Source organism: Corvus moneduloides, chromosome 2, assembly GCF_009650955.1.
Source record: "Corvus moneduloides isolate bCorMon1 chromosome 2, bCorMon1.pri, whole genome shotgun sequence".
In the NCBI taxonomy this organism is placed as follows: Eukaryota; Metazoa; Chordata; class Aves; order Passeriformes; family Corvidae; genus Corvus; species Corvus moneduloides.
In genome coordinates, this window is record NC_045477.1 from 93,591,412 (window position 1) to 93,615,706 (window position 24,295).

General features: G+C 39.9%; 1 protein-coding gene across 5 annotated transcripts; it reads left to right on the plus strand.

Moving 5' to 3' along the window:
- Positions 1 to 789: 789 nt before the first annotated feature.
- LOC116440079 (interleukin-1 receptor type 1-like) lies at positions 790 to 23,268 on the plus strand. Of its 5 annotated transcripts, none has more exons than XR_004238389.1 (14): positions 1,032 to 1,170; positions 2,275 to 2,353; positions 3,173 to 3,429; positions 4,456 to 4,598; positions 6,380 to 6,614; positions 8,137 to 8,326; positions 9,281 to 9,455; positions 10,622 to 10,687; positions 15,006 to 15,126; positions 16,429 to 16,574; positions 17,363 to 17,506; positions 18,567 to 18,731; positions 20,233 to 21,152; positions 22,082 to 23,268. XR_004238389.1 is itself a non-coding variant. In XM_032100396.1 (13 exons), the coding sequence occupies exons 4-13, from the start codon at positions 4,508 to 4,510 to the stop codon at positions 20,607 to 20,609; spliced, it is 1,710 nt and encodes a 569-aa protein (XP_031956287.1). In that variant the 5' UTR covers positions 790 to 865; positions 2,275 to 2,353; positions 3,173 to 3,429; positions 4,456 to 4,507; the 3' UTR covers positions 20,610 to 23,268. The 5 variants fall into 5 exon arrangements, 2 of the variants coding, with proteins under 2 accessions (XP_031956287.1, XP_031956288.1); XR_004238390.1 differs by having other exon boundaries at positions 22,639 to 23,268; XR_004238391.1 differs by having other exon boundaries at positions 22,988 to 23,268.
- Positions 23,269 to 24,295: the final 1,027 nt, after the last annotated feature.

The following is a 24,295-nucleotide window of genomic DNA, read 5'->3' on the forward strand; positions in this document are numbered from 1 at the left end:
AATGGTGGCAGCAGGCACTCACACTGCCTGTTCTGGTAGATACCAGACAGAAGGGAGAATCCCTGCACTCACTTCATGAGTGGGGTGATGGATTTTCCAGGGAGTGGTTTCTCTTGTGTGACAGTGTCCCAGAGCAGGCATGGCTAAGTCTGGCATGCCCTGGATGCACTGCAGTGCACGGGTACAATCTGTTTCTTTGAAGACATTAAATGTCTCCGCTCCCACCAGGCTACCAAATGGGATCAGTTCTGCTCTGCAGCAAAGCCGGGCGCTGAGCTGACCACAGGGCTCTCACGCCTTCTTTCCAAGGTCAGCCCAGCCAAGGCTTGCCATGAGCCCCGAGGGCAGCCCGAGGGAAAACTGCGCTGAAGTCAGCTCGCCCGCCCAGGGGATCAGAGCCTGAAGGGGAACTAAACCCAGGCGTGACGGCCAAAGGAAGTGGGCTGATGCCCGAGAAAACGGGCTTAGCCAAAGCTGCGGGGAGATGCCTCGAAGGAGGTCATACAAGAGGCCACCCTGTGCCAGGTGCTGCACGTCTCCGGGGCTCGGCGGGGCGGCCCGGCCCGCCGGCTCCCAGCTGCCATTCACCACCCCGACCCTTCCCGCAAGCCGGCCCGGTCCGGGGGCGGTCCGGGGGCGGTCCGGGGGCGGTCCGGGGGCGGTCCGGGGGCGGTCCGGGGGCGGTCCGGGGGCGGTCCGGGGGCGGTCCGGGGGCGGTCCGGGGGCGGTCCGGGGGCGGTCCGGGGGCGGTCCGGGGGCGGTCCGGGGCGGTGGCCGCGACTCCCGGGCGAGGCGGAGCGCGCTGCCCGCCCGCCCGCCGGGCTATGTGGAGCGGGCAGGGTCGGCTGGCGGGGAGCGGATGGAGGTGAGGAAGGGTGGTGGATGTTGTGGGGACAGTGCCTCCTTCTGTCCCGGAGCTGGGCTGGGCTGGCCTCGGCTCGGCGCGGCTTGGCTTGGCTTGGCTTGGCTTGGCTTGGATTGGCTTCCAGTGCCGCCTGCGTGACGGGAAGGAGAGGGGAGGGGGGTTGGGCTGAGGCGGACAGGTGTGGGGGCAGCTGCGCTTTTCCTTCCCCGCGTGTCTCCTGTCGCGCTGTTCGCCTTCCTTGGTTCCTTGGGAAGCGGGGCTGGCGGGGTCCCCTGGGACGGCGCCAGTCGGGGTGCCCTGGCCAGGTAAGGCTGCAGTGCTGACAGCTTCCCCAAAACCAGCACCGAACCCCTGGGGTTGTTACTTTCAGCCGTGTTTTGCGGCCGTGTGTGTTTCTGCAGGGTATGTTGGCACAGTCTCCCTATCTCTGTGGCTGTTGGTTTCTCAGCTTTTGTGGCCCCAGATAGCTTCCTTGGAAGTAATTTTTTATTTTGCGTTTGTGTCTGCTTCCTGTTGTGTATCGGATTGTACGAGCCCAGGTAAGAAGTACGATGTACAAATGAAAGTTGTAGGAGTGCTAACGCTGCCACATTTTTTAAAGTGCTTGTAACAGGAAGCGGGATAAGGCTTGGCGTAAATCTTCTTGACATGGTAAAACACTACAAAAGCTATTTCTGTATTTATTTATTGCATAACGATGATCAGACAAGGGCTCTTTTTTAACTGTTTGTATGAGAAGAGCAAGTTTTGCGTGAAAGAGATGCCTGTATCAAACCCAGGAAGGAGCTGCTGCTCTGACAGTCCCAGACCTGTGCTGGTCACAGCCTTGGTGGTGCTTGGCAGCAGCCTGGGGAGCCACAGCTTGGTAGGAGTGAGCTATCTGCTAAAAGCTACCGAGCTGAATCAAGGCTCTGGTTTGCTTCCAGCAGTAGCTCTTAGGTTTGTGGAGTTTTCTTCAAGGACTCGAGCAAGCTGCTGGATGTGTTTTGTTTCTCTTCTTCAGAAATTCAGCACCGTGCACTTATTTGACTTGGACCATTTGTATGTGCTTAGCTCCTCAAAAGACAGGCTGAAAAGTCTTGCAGAGAAGTTATTTTAGAATGCAGAATCCTTAATTCAGATATTTTAATTCACATATTTTAAATTAATCCTTAAATGAGAAACACCTACTACTTCTTTTTGGTAGACAATATTACTGATTTCCTCTCTCCTCCTGAGATTAAGACATAATTTTTTTAATGCTTTACATCACTATTTTTGATAAGTACAATTTTGTCTGCATGAGCCATTCAGGTTCTCTTAAATGCATCTTAACGGTGTGTTGAAAATGATACTGGAAACTTAATAAATAATTTGGATTTAAATAAAAAATGTGCCACATTAAAATTCTTATTACTTCATATTGACAGGTATCAGGAGTTGAAATGACATAGAAAAGTATTCAAAGCATGGACTGTGAAATGAACTCCTACTTGATACTGAAAGAAGGTACTGTTTTCAATTTATTTGAATAGTGATAAGATCTGCTCTTTTCACTGTGGTTTGGATACACTCATCTCCAGTTTGATGTGGAAGAGAATGAACAGGTTGCACTTCACTCTTGTAGAGTGAACCACTGTTGGCTGATTATGTACTGCTACAGATACTGTTTTTGTTTCCTTCCTCCTGTTCTTCGGTGAAAGTGGGGGCAGTTACCTGAACTTGAAGAAAGTACACTTTCTTCAAATTCAGATTTAGAATGGTTAATACTGTCTCAAAGTTGAACTGGAATTTAGCTTGCAAAGACCTAACTGTTGCAGGCTTCTTTGTTAATACTTTTTGACTGCATTTTGATGTAGCTTCATCAGAATGTCCTGGATAATGGGCTTTTCTTCAAGATTCAACTTTTCTGTAGTTCTGCAGCTTGCAAGATTGTCTGGAAAGGAGACATAAGGGCTAAAGTTTGTGGTCATCATGTCAGTGTCAGAATACCCTTATTATAATGCTTATTATTATCTTTCCCTAAATTTAAGTATTCTTTGTTTCCTTTTAGTCATTGAGCCTGTCTTACAAAGTTGCTTGACACATGTGTAACATTATGTCGTTTTTGACAGAAACTTTTTTTCCCAAAGATATTTGCTAGAATTCTTGATCAGTCTCTACTGCAAGTTTTGTTGCTCTTTTAAGTCATCTCTCTAATGTAGGCAGGGGGATGCTCTTGCTTTTACATTTAGGATGTCTGTAGAAAATTTAGGTTTGTATGTGTATGCTGCTGTCCAAATGATGTGTTTTGTAAAATCTTGTTTTCCTGTTCTCTGCTTTTTACAGGTAAACTGAAACTTCAGAAATGGTGACCTGCTCATTGGCAAGTTACAGTAAAAGCACACACAAGGCAACTAAATAAGGACTGTGGTGCGAGGGTTTCCTCAGATAAACTGTCCAAAAGAACTATCTTGGAGGCTGTTATATTAAATTATTGCACTATGTAACCCTACCTAATGCAGCACTTCTGGATATGAAATGCTTCAAAAGAAGGAACTGGTGTGGCTTATTTGTGACTGAAGCGAATTACATTGGACATAAAAGTAAGTCACAGCTTACTTTTTCAGGGGATACTTCGTCTTCTTCCTGCCATTTGTAGCTGGGTGGAATGCAAATATTAACTAGGACCTGTGCAATAAATGTTTTGCAATGGACTGCTACATGTGAAACCAGCTTGCTTTAGAGTGAGAGGCAGCAGCATGCAAAATAATCAAAAGCTGAGGAAAGGTAAGGCCACTAAATGCAGATCTTAGCCTACAATGAGCTGTCAGAGGGGGAAGGATTTAATTGTTGGCCAGCTGGTTGACAGTAGAAGGCTTGGGGAGATCTCTGATGACACCTTACCAAGAAAACGCTGGTGCATCTGAGAGGGGAGCAGGACTTGGTTAAAGTTTAGAGTTTCATAGAAGCCACTTTTGGGCCATGAGGGCAGTGGGTGTGTGTTCAGTCATGTCTTTGTTGGAGAAAACTGAAAATAAGACCTGAGATGTGAATTGAAACTACAATTCTTGGACACTTTCTTTGTGTCTGACCACAGCAGTTCATATTAGCTGTGATTTCCACAGACATTCGACTTTAGATGCCAATTTTAAGTGGCAGATCATACTGGAGTTACAGTATGCTTGTCCTTCTGCAAAGAACTTCAAGTTATTGCTCTTACAAGCAGTGCTGCCTCAGCTGTATAAGAACAGTTCAAAGAAGGAAACTTTATACTTCTCTGTGATTGTGTGTCTTGTAAGTATTTGGAAAGAAGAGTGTCTTAAGCTTGATTTTTAAATTATGCAGTATAGCTTAAATCACTATGCTAGCCTAATTTGTCTGTGCTTGAGGGTTGTGGGTTTTTTTTTTCGTTTAACTATGCTGGTAAAAGAATATTACACTTATGCAAGAGTTATTCCATTGGAATAGTTCTAGTTCCAGGAAAAGTTCTAGTAGAAAGCTGAAAACTGAGCAGCTGTTTGTGAAGGCCAAGAGTCTGTAGCTGAAATCTACCAAAGTTGAAATTACCAAATCTGTTTTCCCCTCCCCACGATGACTAATGCTGCTTCTGATTTTTTTTTTTTTTTAAGGAGTAATGCAGGGTGCAGAGGGCAGTGCAGCTTGAACAATCTTACCACACCAATGGAAAAAACTTCTGGTTTGCAGCAAAATATGACATCTGTATTTTTGCTCATTGGTCATCTCATTGTACTGATACCTCTCTTCAGTGCTGGTAGGTTAAATACTTTGTTGAAATTGCCATTTTAAAAAAGAAAATCTGCAAGAGATGAGTTGTGTGTATTTAATAGGAAAGAGTTACTGAGAATAAGTAGTGGGTTTGGGATTTGCTTTTGCTTTAGCATATTGATGATAGCTGAATGCCTCTGCTGGGATTCAAATGGCACTAGGAATGTCATGGACAAATGGAGATAAGTTTTTTAAAATCTAGGCACATAAATTTAGGGCACTGAGACTTTGATTAGCCTCTCCCTGTTTCTTATGAAGAAAGCCCAAAGTGATTTGCTTCCTCGACATAAGGTTAGCTATAGAGTGCCTTCTTTATGAGACATTCTGTATGTCTGGTCCTGAAAGCAATAGGACTGAGTTTCCTTTACAGTTAAATTACTAATATTTTTAATGATAGGTCTAGTATTTCAGTAAAGTTTAGAACTACATAAATTAATGATGCTTGTCTTGCTACTCTTGGCATAAGCAGTCTAATATTAATGTCTCTGGATTAGATTGAGCTATATGGAGACCTACTTGAAGTCTTTAAATGGGAAGGTAGTGATATTAGAAAGGTTAGTGAAGACTTTATTTATTTTGAAATTGAATATGTTAACTATGTATTTGTACAGTCATTCAGCAGGATTTGTAAAATCAGTTCAACCAGATGTTTTGCAGTTTCATAAAAATTCAGTGTTGCACATAAAATCACAGAATAGTTTGGATTGAAAGGGTCCTTAAAGATCAGTCAATCCACCCCCCCTGCCATAAGCAGGGACACCTTTCACTAGACCAGGTTGCTCAAAGTCCCATTCAACCCGGCCTTGAACACTTCCAGGAATGGGGCATCCTCACCTTCTCTGGGCAAATGTATGCAAAAGATTGAAAGTTTTATAATCTGCTTTATAGCCAAATGGCCAGCTCTGTGCTAAAGTGGTATTCTCCAATAAGTTTTTGTTTACAGTTTGGGCTCTTGATGACTTTTTGCAGTATCTCTCCTTTTTTCTCTGACTTTTTTTGGCTGATGTTGAAAGAAGTGCTAGCTAGGCTGCATGATTATGTCTTGTCAGCTTGTTACACAGGCAAAATTACAAAAGCTGTGTTTATATCGGCCTTTTTTGTGATGTTCCTAATAATGGGCCTTCTGGTTAAAGGTTCAGATGTAGGGAGGAAATAATACATTATAGTCTTCTTAATCTGAATCCTATTTCTCTATGAATTTTTTTTTGTATTGTGACATATTGGTTTACAGACCCTTTGATGTATTGAGGTCTTGATCTCATTCCATACTGTCCATGCTGTCTTGTGCTTCTGTTTTTGGCCCCACAGTCATAGTGGCAGGAGCTCTGCACTGCTACTGTTTGCGCTGTGCTTTACATAGATAGTATTTACTTTAAGAATCTGGCAATTCTGCAAAAGTACTAGCATGGTTAAGTAACAAGGACATGACAGGTAGGTTGGGAAGCTTGGAGTTGCCTGATGAATCCCATGGATCTTCTTACACTCTGCTTTGCAGTGAGGCTGTTTGACTTGCATGTGCTTGTTGCTGGATACCTTAACAGAAAGTTGTGGCTTAAGCTTGTAAAATACGTTTTTATGTTCTCAACCAGAAGATGGTAACAACTGAAAAATAATAGCCTTGTGATGTTTTAAATGATAAATTTTTACAGGAAGTTTTTCTAATTCTGTGTAACTTGGAATGGGTATTAATACTTCTAAAACAGAAAAGCGTACAAATTAAAAGCACTTATCATTTAAAATTTTTTTCTTTTTTTGTTTTTTTTTTAGCAAAAGGGTGTGTTATTTGTGATTACTTTGTGCTTGTTGGAGAGCCTACAGCTATTACTTGCCCAATAATTACATTGCCAGTGCTTCACTCTGATTACAATCTGACATGGTATAAAAATGGTAGTGCTACACCAGTGACCACAGAGAGAGATGCCAGGATCCACCAGCGAGAGGGCTTGCTTTGGTTTATTCCTGCAATGCTGGAAGATTCTGGGCTTTATGAATGCAATATAAGGTAAGGAAGGAAACAACTGGATTGCAAGTGTGATAATTAATTTGTGGGACTTGAGTGTACAAAACTTCTTGTTTTAGGTAGAATGCTTAGATCAGTTAAAAGCACTGTTTTGACCATGCTTTTTGTTTCTGCATGATGCCTGTGTTTCTCTTCTATTCCACACATTTAGCACTGCGAAAGTGGTTCATACAGAAGACTATCTTAAAGCATGATGATACTAAAAATGGTCTGTGGGGGTGGTTGTTTGCTGTGTTTGTTTGGGATGAAGTGTAAGGTCACAGGAAAATGTCTTAACTTCTTTGGCTTTTCCTGTGTTCAAGTTGCTGTTTAATACTGACAGATCAGAAGAACACTTTGGTTTCTTTGTAGGACAAGGCTAAATGCAAGAAAGTTCTAAGAGGAGCAAATTCTGCATTTTATCACCGCACACAGACTTTCTGGAGAGCTTAGCCACTTTTTGGAAATCTTACTAGAAATCACAAGTTAAAAGGCAGAAAACATTTTTTATATTTTATTTTAAAATATTACCAAATGTTACTGGTCAAAAATGAGAATGCATTTAAAGAGCAAAGCAGTGTGCTAGACAGCTTTAGAGACAGTGAAAATAATGTGTCTCTAGTACTACTCAAATGATCTGAGTGCACAGAGAACTAAAAAAGAATAGATGATTTGAAAAGAATCTATATCTAGCTTTTTTAGTACTTTAAGGCTCTTGCTAGATCAATAGCTAAGATTAGTGCACTGAACTTCAATACTTAGGTCATCAAATCTTTTTTTACAATGGTTGAAATTCACTGTGCGCTGAACAGGAAATTAATTTTGGGAAGATGTACACAAGATGTTCCTTTCCTCCTGGTGTTGCCACAACACACTGAGAACAGCCAATCCAGGCTTTTCAGGTGGCCCTAAATTTGTTTTAGTAGTGTGTAGTTATGTATACTGGTGTGCATAGAGTGCACCAGTTATGCTGGAGGGGTTTGGGTTGTGAATGTAGTAACAATGATCATCAAAAACTTCCAATGTCACCTGCACACTCCATCACTGGAGTTTACCACGAAACCAAAATTGGAAGTCAGAAGACATCCTTTCAAAGCTACCCAGCTGCATAATTTTAATTTAGTCATTCCTGCTGTGGTTCTAGTTACTTGAGCTATGAGATGTGTTCCTGTGGGCACCTCACATCCCTGGCTTACATAATATCAGCAGAACAAAAAACTTGCTAGGGTTCAGTCATTTAACATCAGTCACTTAAGCCTTAACTGCAGCTCTGAGAAGTCCTGACAGTCTGGTGTGTCCAGAGAAAACTCCATTTCTGCTCACAACACAAACTCAGAGCTTATTTCCATCTCTTCATCTGGAACAGGGGCTGAGAGGCTGAAGATGGTGTTTACAAGCTAAGGGAGTATAGCTGGGGTGTTATAGAGGCAAGGCTGGTGGAGATGCTGAAATACCTCTCCCTGACTTGCTGGAAATAAGGAACCTTACTACTAATGACCTGACTTGTCTGCTGTTCTAATTACAGGAGCCTTAACCACTCTAACAAAAGAACCATAAATTTAACAGTTTTTAAGAACGATAATGGTTTGTGTTTTAATGGAAAAATGAAGTTTGAACAAAAAGTGACAAGCATGAATACTGGGAAGATTATATGTCCTGATCTAGAGCAATTTAAAGATGGAGACAATAATCAGCCTGAAGTACACTGGTATAAGGTACTGAACATCTGTATTTCATATATACAAGGTACAAAATGTGTTATTTAAAATGTCTTACTAAGTAACTGTGAAAAGCAGCTTTTGGAAATGAAGGTTTATTTTCTCTGCAGTTTGAGTAAGGCATGAGTGTGAGTAAGATTTGTGAAATTCTGGTTTATCCTTTGATTATCTACTTATTATGTAGATAATAAGTTTTAAAACTTGTATGTTTCTCTAAATAGAAGGCTTTGCATAATTATTTCAGTTTCTCAGAATGTTAGGCATGTCCTATCTGTTGACCATGCTGTGGTATTCCTATGCTGCTTGCTTTGGTTCTACGAAAATACTCTGTGCAAGCTTGGAAACATGTATTTAGTCTGTGTTAAGCTAAAATTCTGGAACTCCTAATTCTGATGCTGGTATTAAAAGAGCTACATGGGCCTATACATGTGAAATAACCTTGGTGCTGCACCTATACATCTTCTGAGGTGAAGAGATTCTCCACTGTTTGTAGATCAAGGAAGAAAAGGAAGCTTTTTTCCCTGAATTTGCATTGCCACAGAAATGGTGAAACACCCAAACAGCATGAGGCACTGCTACAGCAGCTCTTTCATCACAAAGAAGTAGGGGTGCAGGCATGTATTCCCATAAACTCTGCTACATGTGTAATAACTTCTACTACACCTGACAGCCTGAGAGAAAACTGTCAAGCTATTCATGAAGGCAGTGAACTAAAGCACAGCATTTGAAAACTTTAAAGGATTGGCTGCAGTGATTTTTTTAAAAAGTGCAAGTGGACCAAGATGTCACCAGACTTTGTTAGACTGTAGTGATGCTTGGAAAAGAATCCACACCATGACTTTCAAAAAGTCAGTATTTGCGAAGTATTTTAACCATCAGTAGAGTTCAGTAACTGATTTATTTGTCACGTTTTTAGTTCCCTTAAGTCAAAGGTACTTTTGGTGTGTTTAGGAGTGTAAACCTGGATTTCTTGAAGACAAGCGACTTCTTTTGGCAGAGGGTGAAAATGCTGTCTTGATTCGTAATGTAACTGTGCAAGATAGAGGAAACTACACATGCCATATGTTATACACATATATGGGAAAACAATATAATGTTTCAAGAACCATAAGTCTAGAGGTTAAAGGTGAGTGCATGATGTTATTCTGTGTTTGGCTCTGCTGTAAATATTTGTATGCAGACATAAGATACTTGGCATGTTACTTTTCAGTTCTGTGAAATTAGAGTTGTAAATCTTCTTTAATTTATTCCTGAACATAAAATTGAAAGGCAATGAGTCATGTTGCTACCCTTGAGCATTGCTTTTGAGGACGGATTGTCACAGGGAAATGAGTAATTCAGGGTTAGTAATCAGAATTAGAAGAAAGCAATGGTTACTGGGGCGGAGGAATTGGTTTTGCCAAAACAAATAGTGCACCGTAAAAGTAAATAAGCTTAAACATAGAAGCTTTTTTTTCTGAGGCTATCACAGCAAACTACCTGCTTGAAGCCCTGTTGGTGAACTTGCTCCTCTGTTGATGGGAAAGGAGATGTGACAAGCTGTATAAGTAGTATAAAGTGAATAAATGTTCCTCTTGAAAGGATTGGCTTACTGTTGGCACTTGTTTGTGCTTTTCTGCTGTCTCACTCTGCCAGTAGTGTCATTTATTGCAGTCACCATTGTGATTATGTCTTTGTGGGCAATGTTGCTGGTGACCTGACTAGTAACATGATAATAGTCCTATCAGAATAGTTGTCTGGAGACAGCAGGTCCATCTTTTTAGGTTAAACCAAAATTCTGACTTTATATAGGTGATACAAGAACGGTGGGTTGTTGGCAGCCCATCTGTACATCATGCAGAATGATAAAATTCCAGCCCAGTTTAAGTATGGGTTTGTTTAAAATTTTACTTAAAAAAACATTCACCTTATCTAGGAGGTTATTGATACAACCCTTTTTCTTTACCTTATTTATCTCTGAAAAAGTTAACTGCATTTTTTGGTTTTGTCTTTGTTTTCTGGTTTGGTGTTACTTTTATATCTACTGCCAATAGACTTGAGATTTTTTTTTAAAGCATTTTTAAGGTATTTTTTTTGTTAACTTGGGAGCTAAAATAGAATAGCTCGGAGAGAGTAGAGCATATATCTTATGAGATATTTCTGTTGTAAATTTGAAACTAGCAGTAAGTATGGCACTACAATAATACCAAACCATAAAACAAACCCATTGTAAAACCAAAACTATTGTCGGTTGAACTAAGTTGTGGATCTTTTCCTGCCTGAAGGTTTTATTTTTCTCTTTGTTTTGGTTAGAAAAACCACTGCAGATACAACCAGAGTTTATTTATCCAAGGAACAATACAATTGAAGTAGAACTTGGTAAGTAGTGACTATTTAAGAGATCATTAACTGAAACAAATAAGCTCCTGGTCTTTGTGAAATAATATGTGAACATTTCCACGGACTTCAGCAAGACTGGGAGATAAGCATGTGGATTGAGGATATCTGGAAGACAGAGGGTAGATATTAGAACATGATTCCCACAAGTGATTTGCAGGGGGAAGTAACTGTGCCTAAGATTGGAGTCTTTTGACCAGCAGTGTTGTGCGGGATGCATTTCTTTTATTGATTTATTTTCTGTTATTGCCATCTGTCCTTTTTACCGCTTCTCAGTGTTTGTGTCTTGACGTATCCTCAGTATCTGTGGAAATATGGTTTGTGTACATGTAGCACGTTAGGATAGTTTGCAGTTGACCAGTCCAGTAGCTCTTTCTCTTCCTGTATGTTTCGGGTCTCCCTTCCCTCTCCACAACCTGGATTTTATTCCTTGTTTTAGGGTAATACAGATTTTGGATACTGATCTTTTGTGAAACAGTGAGATGCTAGTTTATGCATATCCCAGTGATGCCTTTTACTGGTCTTAAAATCAAGAATTAAACACGTTTAGAAGGGAAAAAGGGATTTTACCTTGGTATTTATTTTAGGACCCTTAGGTGCACTATGTCCAGGTCGAATGCACCCCAATGCACACTGCAATGCCCACACCCACAACAGATCTGCTACAACATTATAGGTCTTATTAATCAGCATATTGATCAAAGATTCCCCAATGAGAGGCTCGAGTGAGCCCCCCTCTCCAAGGAACCTTCCCCTGGATGGTTCTATCTTGGTTTACAGAATGTGTTCTGGAGAGGACCTTGGGGTCTGGGGCACACTGATCCCTAACTACGAAGCTTCTAAAATGTTTAGTCTCCTAGCTTGACAAGTAAGTCCAAGAATGTAGGCAAAAAGCACTAAGAATACAGAAGTTGTAAAAAAGTATAAAAGGGGTGTAAAAGAAAAGGCAAAAAATCATCATGGAATCACCAGGTACTGTTTATCTTGGAAATTTCTTAAATAAGAGATTCTGGGTATAAAGAGTAAGTTCTTCACAGGGAGGATAGCTGGGCAGTGCAGCAGGCTGCCCAGAAAAGTTGTGCTGTCCGTCTTTAGAGGTTTTAGAATCTGACTGAATAAATCTCTGAGCAGCCTGGTCTGACCTCAGAATCAGACCCTGCTTTGAGGGGGAAATTGAATTACAGACCCTTTCTTTCAACCTCAATTATTCTGTAATTCTCTGAGCCAAGTATATGGTATTGTAGTCTTTTCCTAAGCAAAGTTATGTGTGTTTAAAGTGCACCACATGTCAGACAGAGTTGTGTTCTACTGACAAAGTCCAGAAGAATGAGATTGGAGCTGTTTGAACTGTATTTTTTTAATAATTTTTTACCAAAGGGAGCAGTTGCAAACAAAATATTTGATTTAAAAGAGCATTGACTGATTTTGGGGAAGTGTGATTGGCTATTTACTAGAATTTCCTAGTACAGGAAACTGTTTTGTAATCTTTTGAGGAATTAGATCATTAGAGAATCTCTGAGGAAAGGTTGCATTTGGACTCTGACATGACATGGGAGGTCAGGCCAGAGCATTGTGGATTATTCTTATGTGCATCACAGTGATGGAATCTCACATAATACAGCTACTTCTCCTGCTAATTTTTCTGACATCGAGCTTGTAAATACTGTATATAACAGGTGTTGTTTTCTCATGTTAAAGCTTCATGTTTCTTTTCATATCATGTGAAACATTTTTGTCTGTCCCAAATTCTAACTTTGAACATATGGTATTAAACTGGACAGCACCGAAGCACTGGTGGGTTTTGTGTGTATGTGTGTTTGGGAGTGTTTTGGGGTTTTAGTGGGTGTTTTTTTTTGTTCTTTTCTTTTTGGCCTCAATAGCTTATGAAAGGTAGCTTACTCTGAAGTTGGGAGGTTCTGGTGAGGATCAGTAGATTTTGACCAGAATTGTGAATGAGCTGTAATAGAAATTATGTTTTTCCAAAGTCCAGAAGGCTTTGTTTTGAACAGGGAGAATATTCAGGATCTGATACAAACAGTATTATTTTAAAGGCTTGCAGTCCTGTGGTCTTCAGATGGTTATTTAATTCTGTTGAAATAGTCTAGTATGGCTCAGCAGCCCCTTCTTTTCTGGTAATTACATCTTCTCTGTCTTCATTACAAACAATACATGCCTGAAAAACTTTCAGTTCTTTCACTATTAAGGAAATTTTTTCACCAGGTCTTGGATTAAAATAGGGAGACTTTCCATAATAATGTTTTACCCCATATAACCCTAATCTTTGTGTGAAAACTTCCCTTTTTCTTTGTAATTGTAACTGTGGAAGAAATGAAGCAGTGTTACAGTTGGGCTTCCCTGTAGTGTATCTCCCTCCCATTAAAGTATCATGTAAGTCTGATCCCCAGTTTTGACTGGTTGTTAGTTGTGACTTCCCATTCAATTCAGAAGAGTTCTTACTGATGCAGCCTCTACTCAGATGGAATCTGATCTGCAGGCTCTTAAATTTACTGAAGGCAGTGTTTAGGGTTTTTTTAAATCCTTGATAGTATTTGCTGAGCAATTTATTAGTCCAGGGGCTGCCTGTGACTCTCAGCCTAAACCATTAAGATTAGGATGTGTTATGGGACAACTTGTTTAGTCTCCTTATTGTAGAATTTGGTCCATATTTGTAAGGCTTGAACACAACATTAATTAAAAATTGTATTGTTGGATGCCTTGGACCACCTAGGATGAGCAAACCTTGATTACCTTACAGACATTAGGGTAATAGCCACAGGTGAGACTAAAAGGAGACTCCAGCCACAAAGTGGGTTTATTGTGACTGCTGAGATCTACAAATTATTCCGTATTACGTGGGGGGACACTTTTTAAAGGAATTTGGTGAGATTTGTTTTTGTTTATTTTAAATTGGCATTGCCATTCAAACATTCAATATTCTCTGTCCAGTACCTTCATTGAGGTACTGGGTGAAAAAAAAAAAAATCCCCCTCTGGCTGTAGGGCAGAATCTCTAAGCAGCTGCATGAATGCTTGTGTGGAAACACCTGTACGATTTTTGAATGAGAAATGGCAGGAGAAGTTGGTGTAGAAACTTAACAGTACATTCATGAATGTGTGGACATGGAGAGCATGGAACACTTGAGGGGTTTTGTTTTTTTTTTTTTTTTATAATTGTGCAATGCACTAAACCACATCTTTAAAAAAATTAATTGTTGTGGTGGAAGGATGTGAGGGAAGAGATCGGGAAGCATCTCTGATTTCTGTGTGAACTCTTGTTCAAGTAACTGCTTTGCATGTGAGCTAAGAGTTTATTCCATACTTTTGTTAGAGACCATCTCTTGGTGGAAGCATCTAGATGTGATGTGGTTCTAGGAAATGAAACACTGAGATCTTTACATAGGCCAGCTGAGAGAGCCCGCCTTCTATCAAATCGTAACTTCCATGGGTAAAATACAGAAGGAAAGGAATCCAAGAAAGCTGCTTACCTTCCTGTACATGGAGCTCTCTGAGGTACATTGGCAATAAATATACTTTGCAAATTGGCTTGCTTAATACTGAGGTATTCTGTAAGATCTGGACTATTGGTGGCAAAGGAGCTGAGTGGCAGGTGAGCTTGCTCGGGAAGTAGAGTGTGACAATATTCAAAAACCATCCCAGTGGACGGTGTTGGCCAAAAGACTGATTTGAAGTAAAGATGTATGGTCACTAAGAATGGGATTCCGCTCCCAGATGTAGTTGTCTGCACACAGGAATGTGCATATGATCTGGGGTCCTTAACTCAGGCCATGATCAACAGGGGCTCAATTCAGCTGCCTACACATAGAGTGCAGTTTTGGGTGGTCTGGATACTCTAGCAGTGCAGATTTCTTGAAGACCTGGAGTACTGTCTGACAACTCGATATGGATACCTTGGATGCTGGAGAGCATCTCTAATGTCACCACAGGTGTACATGCAACTGATTTGAGCCCTGGAGATCTTTCAGTGGAGTCTGGAGAGCCATTCAGTTAAGGTATCTGCTTTAATGTGTGTGGACTTCAGCAGAGATGAACTCTGTTGCTATCTTAGACATGTAGCTTACACATAGATGTGAACATTTAGACACCTACATTTAGGGTGGAGTTTATATCCAGATCATAGACACCCAAATTTGGATTACAAATGGATGAGTTTTAAGGACTTTGCTTTTTGTAAGGTAAGTAGGTTTCTTTTATATCCCTATGTTTCCCAGCTGTTCCCTCATCACTTGATTCTGCTTGTCTTACAAGACCTTCAGTTGTTGTGTTTACATGTTTCTTTGTAGGCTCTCACGTAGTCATGGAATGTAACATATCAAGTGGCATAAATGGCTTGATTCCATTCTGGCAAGTTAATGATGAGGATGTTGATATCTTTGATAAAACCTACAGGGAACAGTTTTATGAGTAAGTATCCTTTACACTGAATTTGTAGTGCATTTGTAGGTGAAGTAATTTACAGTGAATTCATTATAAAGTAGACTACTAGTCAAATGCCAGTAGTCATTGAAAGGCTAATTAGAAATCTGTATCAAACAGTGTATTCTTACTGCTTGGTTTTAAAAGAACAACATTTTGTTGTAAATAGTATGTCTGATACAAATGAAATGAAGCAGTCATATAGACTTTTATAATGCTGTTGTGAAATATGATGTTGTAATACTTGCTTATGCATTTGTTCTTGTATGTTTTTTTTTTTTTTTACTAATACATCAAGGTGTGCCCTCTATCATTAATATGAGAAGGATAGAGTGTTCCAAAATAAAAAATCGCCCAACTTTTTTTATTTGTGATGGTGGTCCTTTTTTAAATACAGACACAGCTGCTAGTCCTCAAGAACACAAGGCAGAAGCTCTTGTTGCAGGACATTTAGGTTCCAGTGTTTGACGACCCTGAAGTAAAAAAGTGTTCAGGTGGAATTTCTGATGGGAAAGTCATTCAATTTGTTCTCATAGCCTCTTGTCCAGTCAGTGGGCACTACTGAAAGGAGCCTGGGTCCCTCTTCTCCACTCCTTCCTCCCATCAGGTATTTACAAACATTGATGAGATCCATCCCCTGCCCCTGAGCCTCCTCCAGGCTGAGCAGTTCCTGCTGTCTCGTATGACAGATACTTCAATTCCTTATCATTGTCACATCACTCTACACGACTTGCTCCAGCAAATCAATCCATCTCTTGTACTAGGGAGCCCAAAACTGGCCCCAGTACTCCAGGTGTGACCTCACCAGTGCTGAACAGAGGTGAAGGATCATTTCCCTTAACCTGCTGGCAATGTATTTCCTAATGCAGTCCAGAGTGCCTGGGATCTGGTTATTCCTCCTCATATGCAGGATTTGCATTTTGCGTTGTACTTCTTGAGATGTTTTTTTATTTGTCCATCCTATCAAGGTTCCTCTGGATGGTAGCTGTTGTATCAGACATCCCTTTTTAAGTCACCTGCAAAACTGCTAATGGTACCCTCTGTCCAGCTCAGGGAAAAAAAACAACAACCCAACCCTAGAAAAACCTAAAACAACTAAGCCCAGCATGTTTTTAGTTCATGAAATTATTAGTTACAGGGGTATATTTACTGTGCTTCACTAGCTTCCTTGGTTTATAGAGGTAAAAAAATAAATGTTTCTGTATTTGTGGATAGATGAATCTGTCTCATATTAAGCATAGATATTCAGATATGTACAGATGTTTCCCTTTTACCTTTTTTTAATGACAGAGAGGGGTTGCCTCATGGACTTGCTGTATCTGGAACAAAATTTAACATTTCAAAAGTGAAAGTAAAGGACTATGCTCACAAATTTTTCTGTCACTTCATATATGGTTCTCAACAATTTACAGCCTACATCAAATTGGAATACCCAGGTAAGAGATCTCTTCTTGATAAAATGGTGATCATTGACTTAACTCTCAGTTAGTTTGACAATGCCTTACTTAGAGTTAAAGCTGGGTGGTGTATTTTTATGCAAAATAGGCAATGCACCTCAGTACCTTTATCGTGAATTTTTTGTCACATTCTTAGCAAAATGAAAGAAAATAGTGCTTTTGATTTGCTTTGTCTTCTCTCATTCAGTATTTTAGGAGTGAAAGTGGATCTGAGCTCTAACTTCTTACATGACTATAATTTCTCTGTAAAGATTATCAGGGTCAGATTTAACCTCAGAAATTTTTTAATATGCATTGACTAAAAAATGCAGTTTGTGGAGGATGTTTGTTTTAAAGGACACTAAATGAGTATCATTGAAGGGGCGGAGACCGTGGAAAGTTAGTTGATCTGAGGAAAACAGCAGGTCAGGAGATCACCTCCCCACCTTTGGCTTCCTTCCTTTCTCACTGATGGAATTTTGTACAAGAATTCTCACTCTACTGCTGTGCTGGGTTATATATCAATATTTTATTTTGGTGTTTCAGCTGAAGAGTAGCCTCATTTATCAGACTGTTGAGGTATTTTTTCTTTGAAAGATATAAGTAGGCTTGTCAGATAACAGTAATGGCAGAAAACATACAATAAACAGTTTGTCCTGATCTTTTACTCCTTTATAAAAAAATATTTTAATGATTAAATGATTTTGAACAATTCTTGTCTTTCCCTGGTTCTAGTTTATAATTATACTTTGTTTATTTGTTTTCTTTCTTACTCTATGCTGCTGCAGCTCGAAACATTCAGGGATACTTAATTGGAGGAGGAGTTTCCTTGGTATTTTTAGTATTTTTTACTCTCTTTATCTACAAGATCTTCAAAATCGATATTGTGCTTTGGTATCGGGACTCCTGCCATCCTTTCCTGGGTAAAAAAGGTATGCTTGTGTAACAGTGCTGAGCATTGTTTTGAGCTTCCACCTTCACTTGCAAAACAGTGAGTTACTCTCATGGAGCATGATTGGTCTTCCTCGGGATTTTTGGAAGGGTAATGTTTTTAGGATGTTTAGAATTAGTTCGGATGACAAAAGAATCTACAGGGGAAAAATCAGCAACTTTCCTGGAACGCAGAACTATCATAGCTTTTCCTTAAGACCCACTCCAGTGGTTTGAATACTGTTCTGACAGCAGTTTTTCAGGTGACTTTTCATTACTATTCTTACAGGAAGCAGTAATACATTAGAATTGTTAAGTGTTTTTTTATTTTCCATAGATGAAACAGGAAAATACAACTTTATTTTGTTTCCTATTTAAAAGCACTTCTGATTATTTTACTTTCTGGAAATTTTGCTTTCCTGGCACTCAAAAAAATGGGGTGTTGTCTATGAGAGTATGCTGAAGTGTGGGTAATTTCCAAACATTTGAGAGGAGATACATGGTGAAAGAAACAGAAAGTATCTTCTAGAGGTATTGAAATTATCTTAGATTTCTTGGAAGTCTTTTAAATTTGGTCTTTCTGAAAAGTTTGATCCAAAATGTCTAATACAATTTGGACCTTGAAGTTTAATACTTTGGTTGTTTTTGTTGTCATGTCCTAAGTGGTTGCTGTGGTTTGAAACTCCAGGTTGCAACACCACCTATGAGTTGTATGGCAGCTGGAATTTAAAGTATCAGTTCTACCACGGGGTCCACTGTTTTGCAAATAATTCAGCAATAACATTTTTTATTTAGCGTTCAAAAAAGAATGTTACAACTTAATTTTGCGGGTCTCTTTTGCTTATTTGGATTCAGCATCCTGAATTCTAGAAGGCTTCGTCCTACAAGTATTTCAGGCTTGGTATAATTATACATGCTTAGCTGATATAGCAGGATTAGGACCTAAAACAATGGCTCAGGTAAGGGAAGACCCCCCAGAGTTCAGAGATTTTGTTTGTTTGCTTTCTTGCTCTTGTGTCTTTGGAATTCATTTTTATGGAAGTTCTATTGCACACTCTGTAGTTTCAGATGAGAAGATCTATGATGCTTATGTTCTGTATCCAAAGAACAGAGAAAGCTGCTTGTATTCATCAGATATTTTTGCTCTGAAGATACTGCCAGAGGTCTTAGAAAGACAGTGTGGATATAACCTCTTCATACTTGGGAGAGATGATTTACCAGGAGAAGGTAAGTTAGCTGAAGACAAATTTGACTTGAGTTTTCTCGTTGACCTGCAAATGCAACTGAGAAACAAGCAGTCAGTCAGATGGGATTCTAAATATCTCTCACCGTCAAATGAACTATGATTCTCTTAATCCCTTTGATGAAGAATGAGAAATAAAGCACTGGATGTTCCCGTGAAGTCTGCTTATCTCAGCCTTTGCCTTGTCATTAGTTAGCACTTTCAGGTTTTTTTCAGTGTCTGGCTAGCCTAGACATCTGGGCATGGAACGATGCTGGGGGGAAGAGGAGTCGAAATGGTGGTTGTGAATGATGACTAATGGCAGGAAATATAGAAAAGTAGGTCTCACGAGTGGTATAAAAAAAACCTGCTGCTTTAAGGGGCCATTCAACAGGATGACATCTCTACTAATTCATTTTTATTTTCTCTGAGAATTTCTGTAAAACTGGCAGGATGCAATACAGGGTTTAATGAATGTTTAGATAGTGCAGGTGGAAAAAAAAAAATAGAAAGTAACACCAAGTTATCAGGAATGATCAGCTGTATCAAAGGCTACTTGTCCCTAATAGAAGTTCTTAGAAAGCCTTGCCTTTCTTGGAAGGCTGTAAAGTCCTTGTGGAGGTTTCCTCTGTGTACATATGTACATCAGATTTAAATTGTAGTATCTGACACTGAAAATTAGAAAGTCTATCCCACCAGCTGCTTATGTGAGGTGAAATGATGATGAATGGCTTTTGAATTCTTCCGGTCTTATGATCTGAAAAAGATAATACTGAGACTGAATAAATTTTCAGACTAGCCTGAAATAAAATTTTGTATTTAAAAAACAATTAATAAATAAATAAACTTACATGAGGTAGTCATGGCTCACTTTTTTTTTTGTTTTAACATTTGAAGGATTTTGGTAGTGGTTTGAGAAGGAAGGATTCCCCGGGAAGTAGAATCTAAAGTGCTTTAGCTGCTGCTTGCAGCTTGAAAAAAATGCAATAGTCTGTTCTCAGGGTTTAGCCATAGGGTTTTTGTGTATTTACCATACATTTTTTGTATTTACCATATTTCACTGTTTGAGACGTAATTGACTGGAATGCCATTGTTGGGGGGAATCATTTCTTCCACTTACATGTAACAAAACCAGTTGAGCATATCAGAAGACTATTTAAGCTAAAAGGTCCTGTGGTTCTGGAACTTGTGTTTTTTGCATATGTACCTATGATGGTAATAAAACAGCATTAGCAAGGTAAGTAGTAGAAAGTTGGTAGCTCTTCTCTGTTTATGCAAAACAAGGATATAGACATAGAACCTGATGGGGTCAGATTGTGGTGCACTGGGCAGATCTCTGTGGTTGGCTAACCCAAGGTAACTGCTTGCATGCTCATATCCCGTCCCTATTTTTGATGTAAAGTGTGTTGGCTTAAATATCAAACAGTGAATGAACCAGCTGCAGAATATTGGTAACAGAAAATAAAAATGTATAACCTTAATTTTGCACAACCTTTTTCTCTACAGCTGTGATCAGCGTTGCTGATGAAAAAATCCGTCAAAGTAGGAGAGTGATAATTGTTTTAGTACCAGAGTCCTCCTGTTACAGCATTCTGGAAGATATGTCTGAAAAGCAGCTAGCCATGCATAGTGCTCTTATCCAAGATGGCATTAAAGTAATTCTCATTGAACTTGAAAAAATACAAGATTATGCAACCATGCCAGAATCCATCAGATATATTAAGCAAAAGCACGGGGTTATCCGATGGAAAGGGGACTTCTCAGAAAGGTCCCACTCAGCGGGTACGAGATTCTGGAAGAAAGTGCGTTACCAGATGCCATCCAGAAAAAGTGGCTCTTTATCAGGATTGCATTTGTTACCAAAAGACTTGAATTTGCCTTAAATAACAAAAGAGAAATGACACTTAATGACTGATTCAGTTCACAGAGCTGGTGATGGATTGACTGAAGGTTGCATGTATCTGTTTTGTGCAATCTCATCCAAATTTACTGGAGTGAAGGTACTACAGCTTCATCTACAGATGTGAATGTTTTTTACTTCTGGCTGGATCAACAGAACACCTTGAAATACCATCAGTAGCACATGTAGGAAGTACACAAGTACTTTCCCAAGAATGATTCTGTGAAATTCCCTTGTATTAAAAATGGAAGAGCAAAAAACTGTCAAAAAATCCAAATCAATGAAGAAAATTTGATTTTTTTCCCCCTGCAACTAAAGTTTTAATATGAAGGAAATTATACTAATTATAATTGTGATATTACATGATGCACATGGTTGGTGCCAGTAAATGTTTGTTTCTTTTTTTTTTTTTTTAATGAAATGACACAAACCTTTTCTTTGTTACAAGTTTTATTTGCCTTGTTCAGTTTGTGGAAAGATAAATCCCCGTGTTACTGCATCAGTGTGTTATCGTCCAGGAGAAAAGGTAAGAGACAATCCCAGCCCTCCTGAAGTGCTGTCAACCTGCTGTTGACAAAGCTTAAATACTCTTCCCTGATCTTTTTTACATTTGAAAGAACAATGCCATTTTTAGTCACTTGTCACATGCAGACATTGTAAAAATACCTTTGTAATCTGTATGGAGTCAAAAAATTAATCTCCAGAGAACTTTTTCTTTCCAGTTAAATGGCTTAATATATTTATTTACCCAAGTGGAACAATTGGCTAATGACACAGAGTTTGTCATAGGGGGTACAGGATGATTGACTTCATCTACCTTACCTTAAGGACCATGTCAAGGGGTACAGAGAGAGAGAGAGAGATGCCCTGTGTTACCCCCTGCAGCTGCTTGCTTTTCTCCTTTCCCTCTGCTCTGATATGTAAGGAATCTGAGATGACTGTGTGCTGGAGGCTGCAGTCAAGGCTTTCCAAACAAAAGGGAAAGGAAGTTGTGTAAAACTAAGTTGTTAAAACTTAGTGTGTATGTTGAACCCTTTCTCTCTCATTTTGAAATATTTTTAATAGTATGTATGCCCCAGCTGTTAACTCTAGAGTTACGTTTGACTTGTGTGTAGGCAGTGAAGTAGTTTGCCATGATCAATTCTTTTTTTGGGGCAGGGAATTGATTTGATTTATTTAAAAAATTAATCAGGCCTCTTTAATGCTATATTTATAGCTATTAATTTTAGAGAAACAGGAGATGAGAGCCAAATTGCCCATGTAATTTCAGTCTGTTCTTGAAAGTTATGCTTTTAGATTGTGAGATCTTGTTGGATAGGGAAGCCTCAGGAATTGACTGTTCCTGCCTTTAGCTGCTGCTTGCAACTCTGAATTTCTGTGGGTCTATCAGCTTCTTTCTTGCAGCACCTTTTTCTCTCCCCCCATTCAAACTCCAATCTATGTTTTCTCTTGCAGCTCCTTTGAAACAAGCAACTTGCTTTTGTGTCAAACTCCATCAATTTCCAAGCTCTGCTTGAAGGCTGTTGCTGATACAGTATTGGGCAGAAATTTTCCCTCTGGTATCTCCACTTGTTTGTCTGAAAAAAATAATGTTCTGCAACCTTTGGAATTCATCTATTAATTTACACACTACAGTGTTGGCTTCTTTCATGGCTCAAGCAATTTTCTTATGCCTCTATCCTCAGCTAAAAAAAAGTGTTCTGGCTGATAAGTGACAAAACCAGTGGAAATAGGTTCTTCTCCCACCTAAATTGCTTTGGTTTCCTCAGTGTGTGCTGGAAACTTGAAATGGTGCTTTTGAGAGACAGTGCCTTCTGAGCTTTGTGAGTTGTGTGTATGTTTGGCCAGAATGGAATAAGAATCTCTTTGTTTCAAGAGAGGAAGGGGTAGAAGTGCATTTGAAATGTCAGTCTAATTCAAACCCTCATGGTACTGAAGTGTTTTATTGATGAATGTCATTTATGTACATGCTTATGCAGATGCTCATAGTCTGTTCTCATTCTGTGTTTTAGTCACAAGAGAAGTGTCAAGGGAGGATCAGTCCTAGTCATGAAGTGCCACATTTATTTAGCTGTTGCACACAGTCTGCCTTTAAATATGGTGTGTGTTCAATGGCAGCCTATAGTAGGGTAAAACAGCCTTGAGATCCATCTGAAGTTACTGAACACCATCTGAACGAGTCTAATTGTTATGGTTCCCATTGACAGAAGATTTAAATAGGACAGAAGCTGTATGGTTTGGTCACAAAACTCTTCTGCAAGAAGATCCCTGTATCAAATGTGAAGCCCAGACACTGGCATTATGTTATCTGTACTCTGAGAACTAGGGTGTAACACTGACTTTGTGCTTTCACCTTGACAGCTCACAGTATGCAGGCCAGCCAACAGAGTTCCAGTGACCTCAATCCTCCTAATTACTTCTGCTGACTGGAATAGATTGAAAGGAAAACTGTTACTTGTTATCCTTACCTTTAGGAATGGAAATTTATTTTCTGAGCCAAAATAGTGTTCTTTAAAAAAATATTTGTTCCTTTTGGTATATTTATACAAAGGATGCTAAAGTTTTCATGTGTGTTTTGTAAAGGCACTTTGAGGAAGAGTCCATTTTTAAATTTAATAAAGGCACTACATATTTTTTTCATATGGTACTGCTCTTTCTTTTGCCCTCATTTCTCCACTAAAGCATGCTGAGAATGGACAATGGCAAGCAGCAGTTGTGACTCAGAGTCTTAACAAGACTGCTATAATAGATCTTCATTCAGGCTGCTGAACCATTGTCAATCTGGCTATGGTACAACGTTAGCACAAACCACCTCACCCTGCCTGGGCAAACAGAGGCTCTGAGCTTGGCTCTGCTCTCTCTGGTACTCTCCTTGCAGCAAGGTGAAGCTAGAGCAGCCCCAAGGCTGCTGCATTGCTCTCTGGGACCAGCATGGTCCTCAGCAGTGCCATACTGAGCAGCCTTCTGCTGCAGCTGCTGAGGAGCTGGGGAAATGCAGGAGACCTCAAATGTGGGAAATGTCAATTGCTTCTCAGCAGTAGTGGAGAGGCAGCCTTCTCTGCCCAGCCCCTGGGGCAAGTGCTTGCTCTCTCATCTGCTCAAGGAAAGCCAGAGCCTTGGCAGTGGTGCTGTAGGGGTTGTGTAGCCCAGAAACCAATTGTATCCTGGGCTGCATCAAAAGCAACGTGGCCAGCAGGGTGAGAGAGGTGATTCTGTCCCTCTCCTCTGGTGAGACCTGACCTGGAGTGCTGCATCCAGCTCTGGGGTCTCCGACACTGACCTGAAGCGAGTCCAGAGGAGGCCACCAAGTTGGTCAGAGGTGAAGCACTTCTATAAGGAAAGGTTGAGAGAGTTGGGATTGTTCAGCCTGGAAAAGAGAAAACTTTGGCATGACCTAATTGTGGCCTTCCAGGGCCTGAAAGAGAACTTACACAAAAGATGGTGCAAGACTTTAGAAGAGCATGTAGTGACAGGACAAGGGGGAATGGCTTCAAGTTGAAAGAGTGTAGGTTTAGAGCAGATATTAGAAAAAATTCTTTACTGTGAGGGTGATGAGCTGTCGCTGTTGGGGGGGTCACGACTGTCTGTACAGTGCCTCTTTCAAGGGCCAAAAAGCCGTTTATTGTTTATTAAACAAAGCAGCCTCTTTCATACACCTTTTGTATGTTA

What these genes read in the sequence shown, in the direction of transcription:
- LOC116440079 (XM_032100396.1), top strand. Translation starts at nt 4,508, where the DNA reads ATGGAAAAAACTTCTGGTTTGCAGCAAAATATGACATCTGTATTTTTG. An exon ending in CTGAAGTACACTGGTATAAG is followed by an intron (nt 8,327 to 9,280) that starts GTACTGAACATC and finishes TGGTGTGTTTAG; the next exon opens with GAGTGTAAACCTGGATTTCT. An exon ending in TCCTTTCCTGGGTAAAAAAG is followed by an intron (nt 17,507 to 18,566) that starts GTATGCTTGTGT and finishes CACACTCTGTAG; the next exon opens with TTTCAGATGAGAAGATCTAT.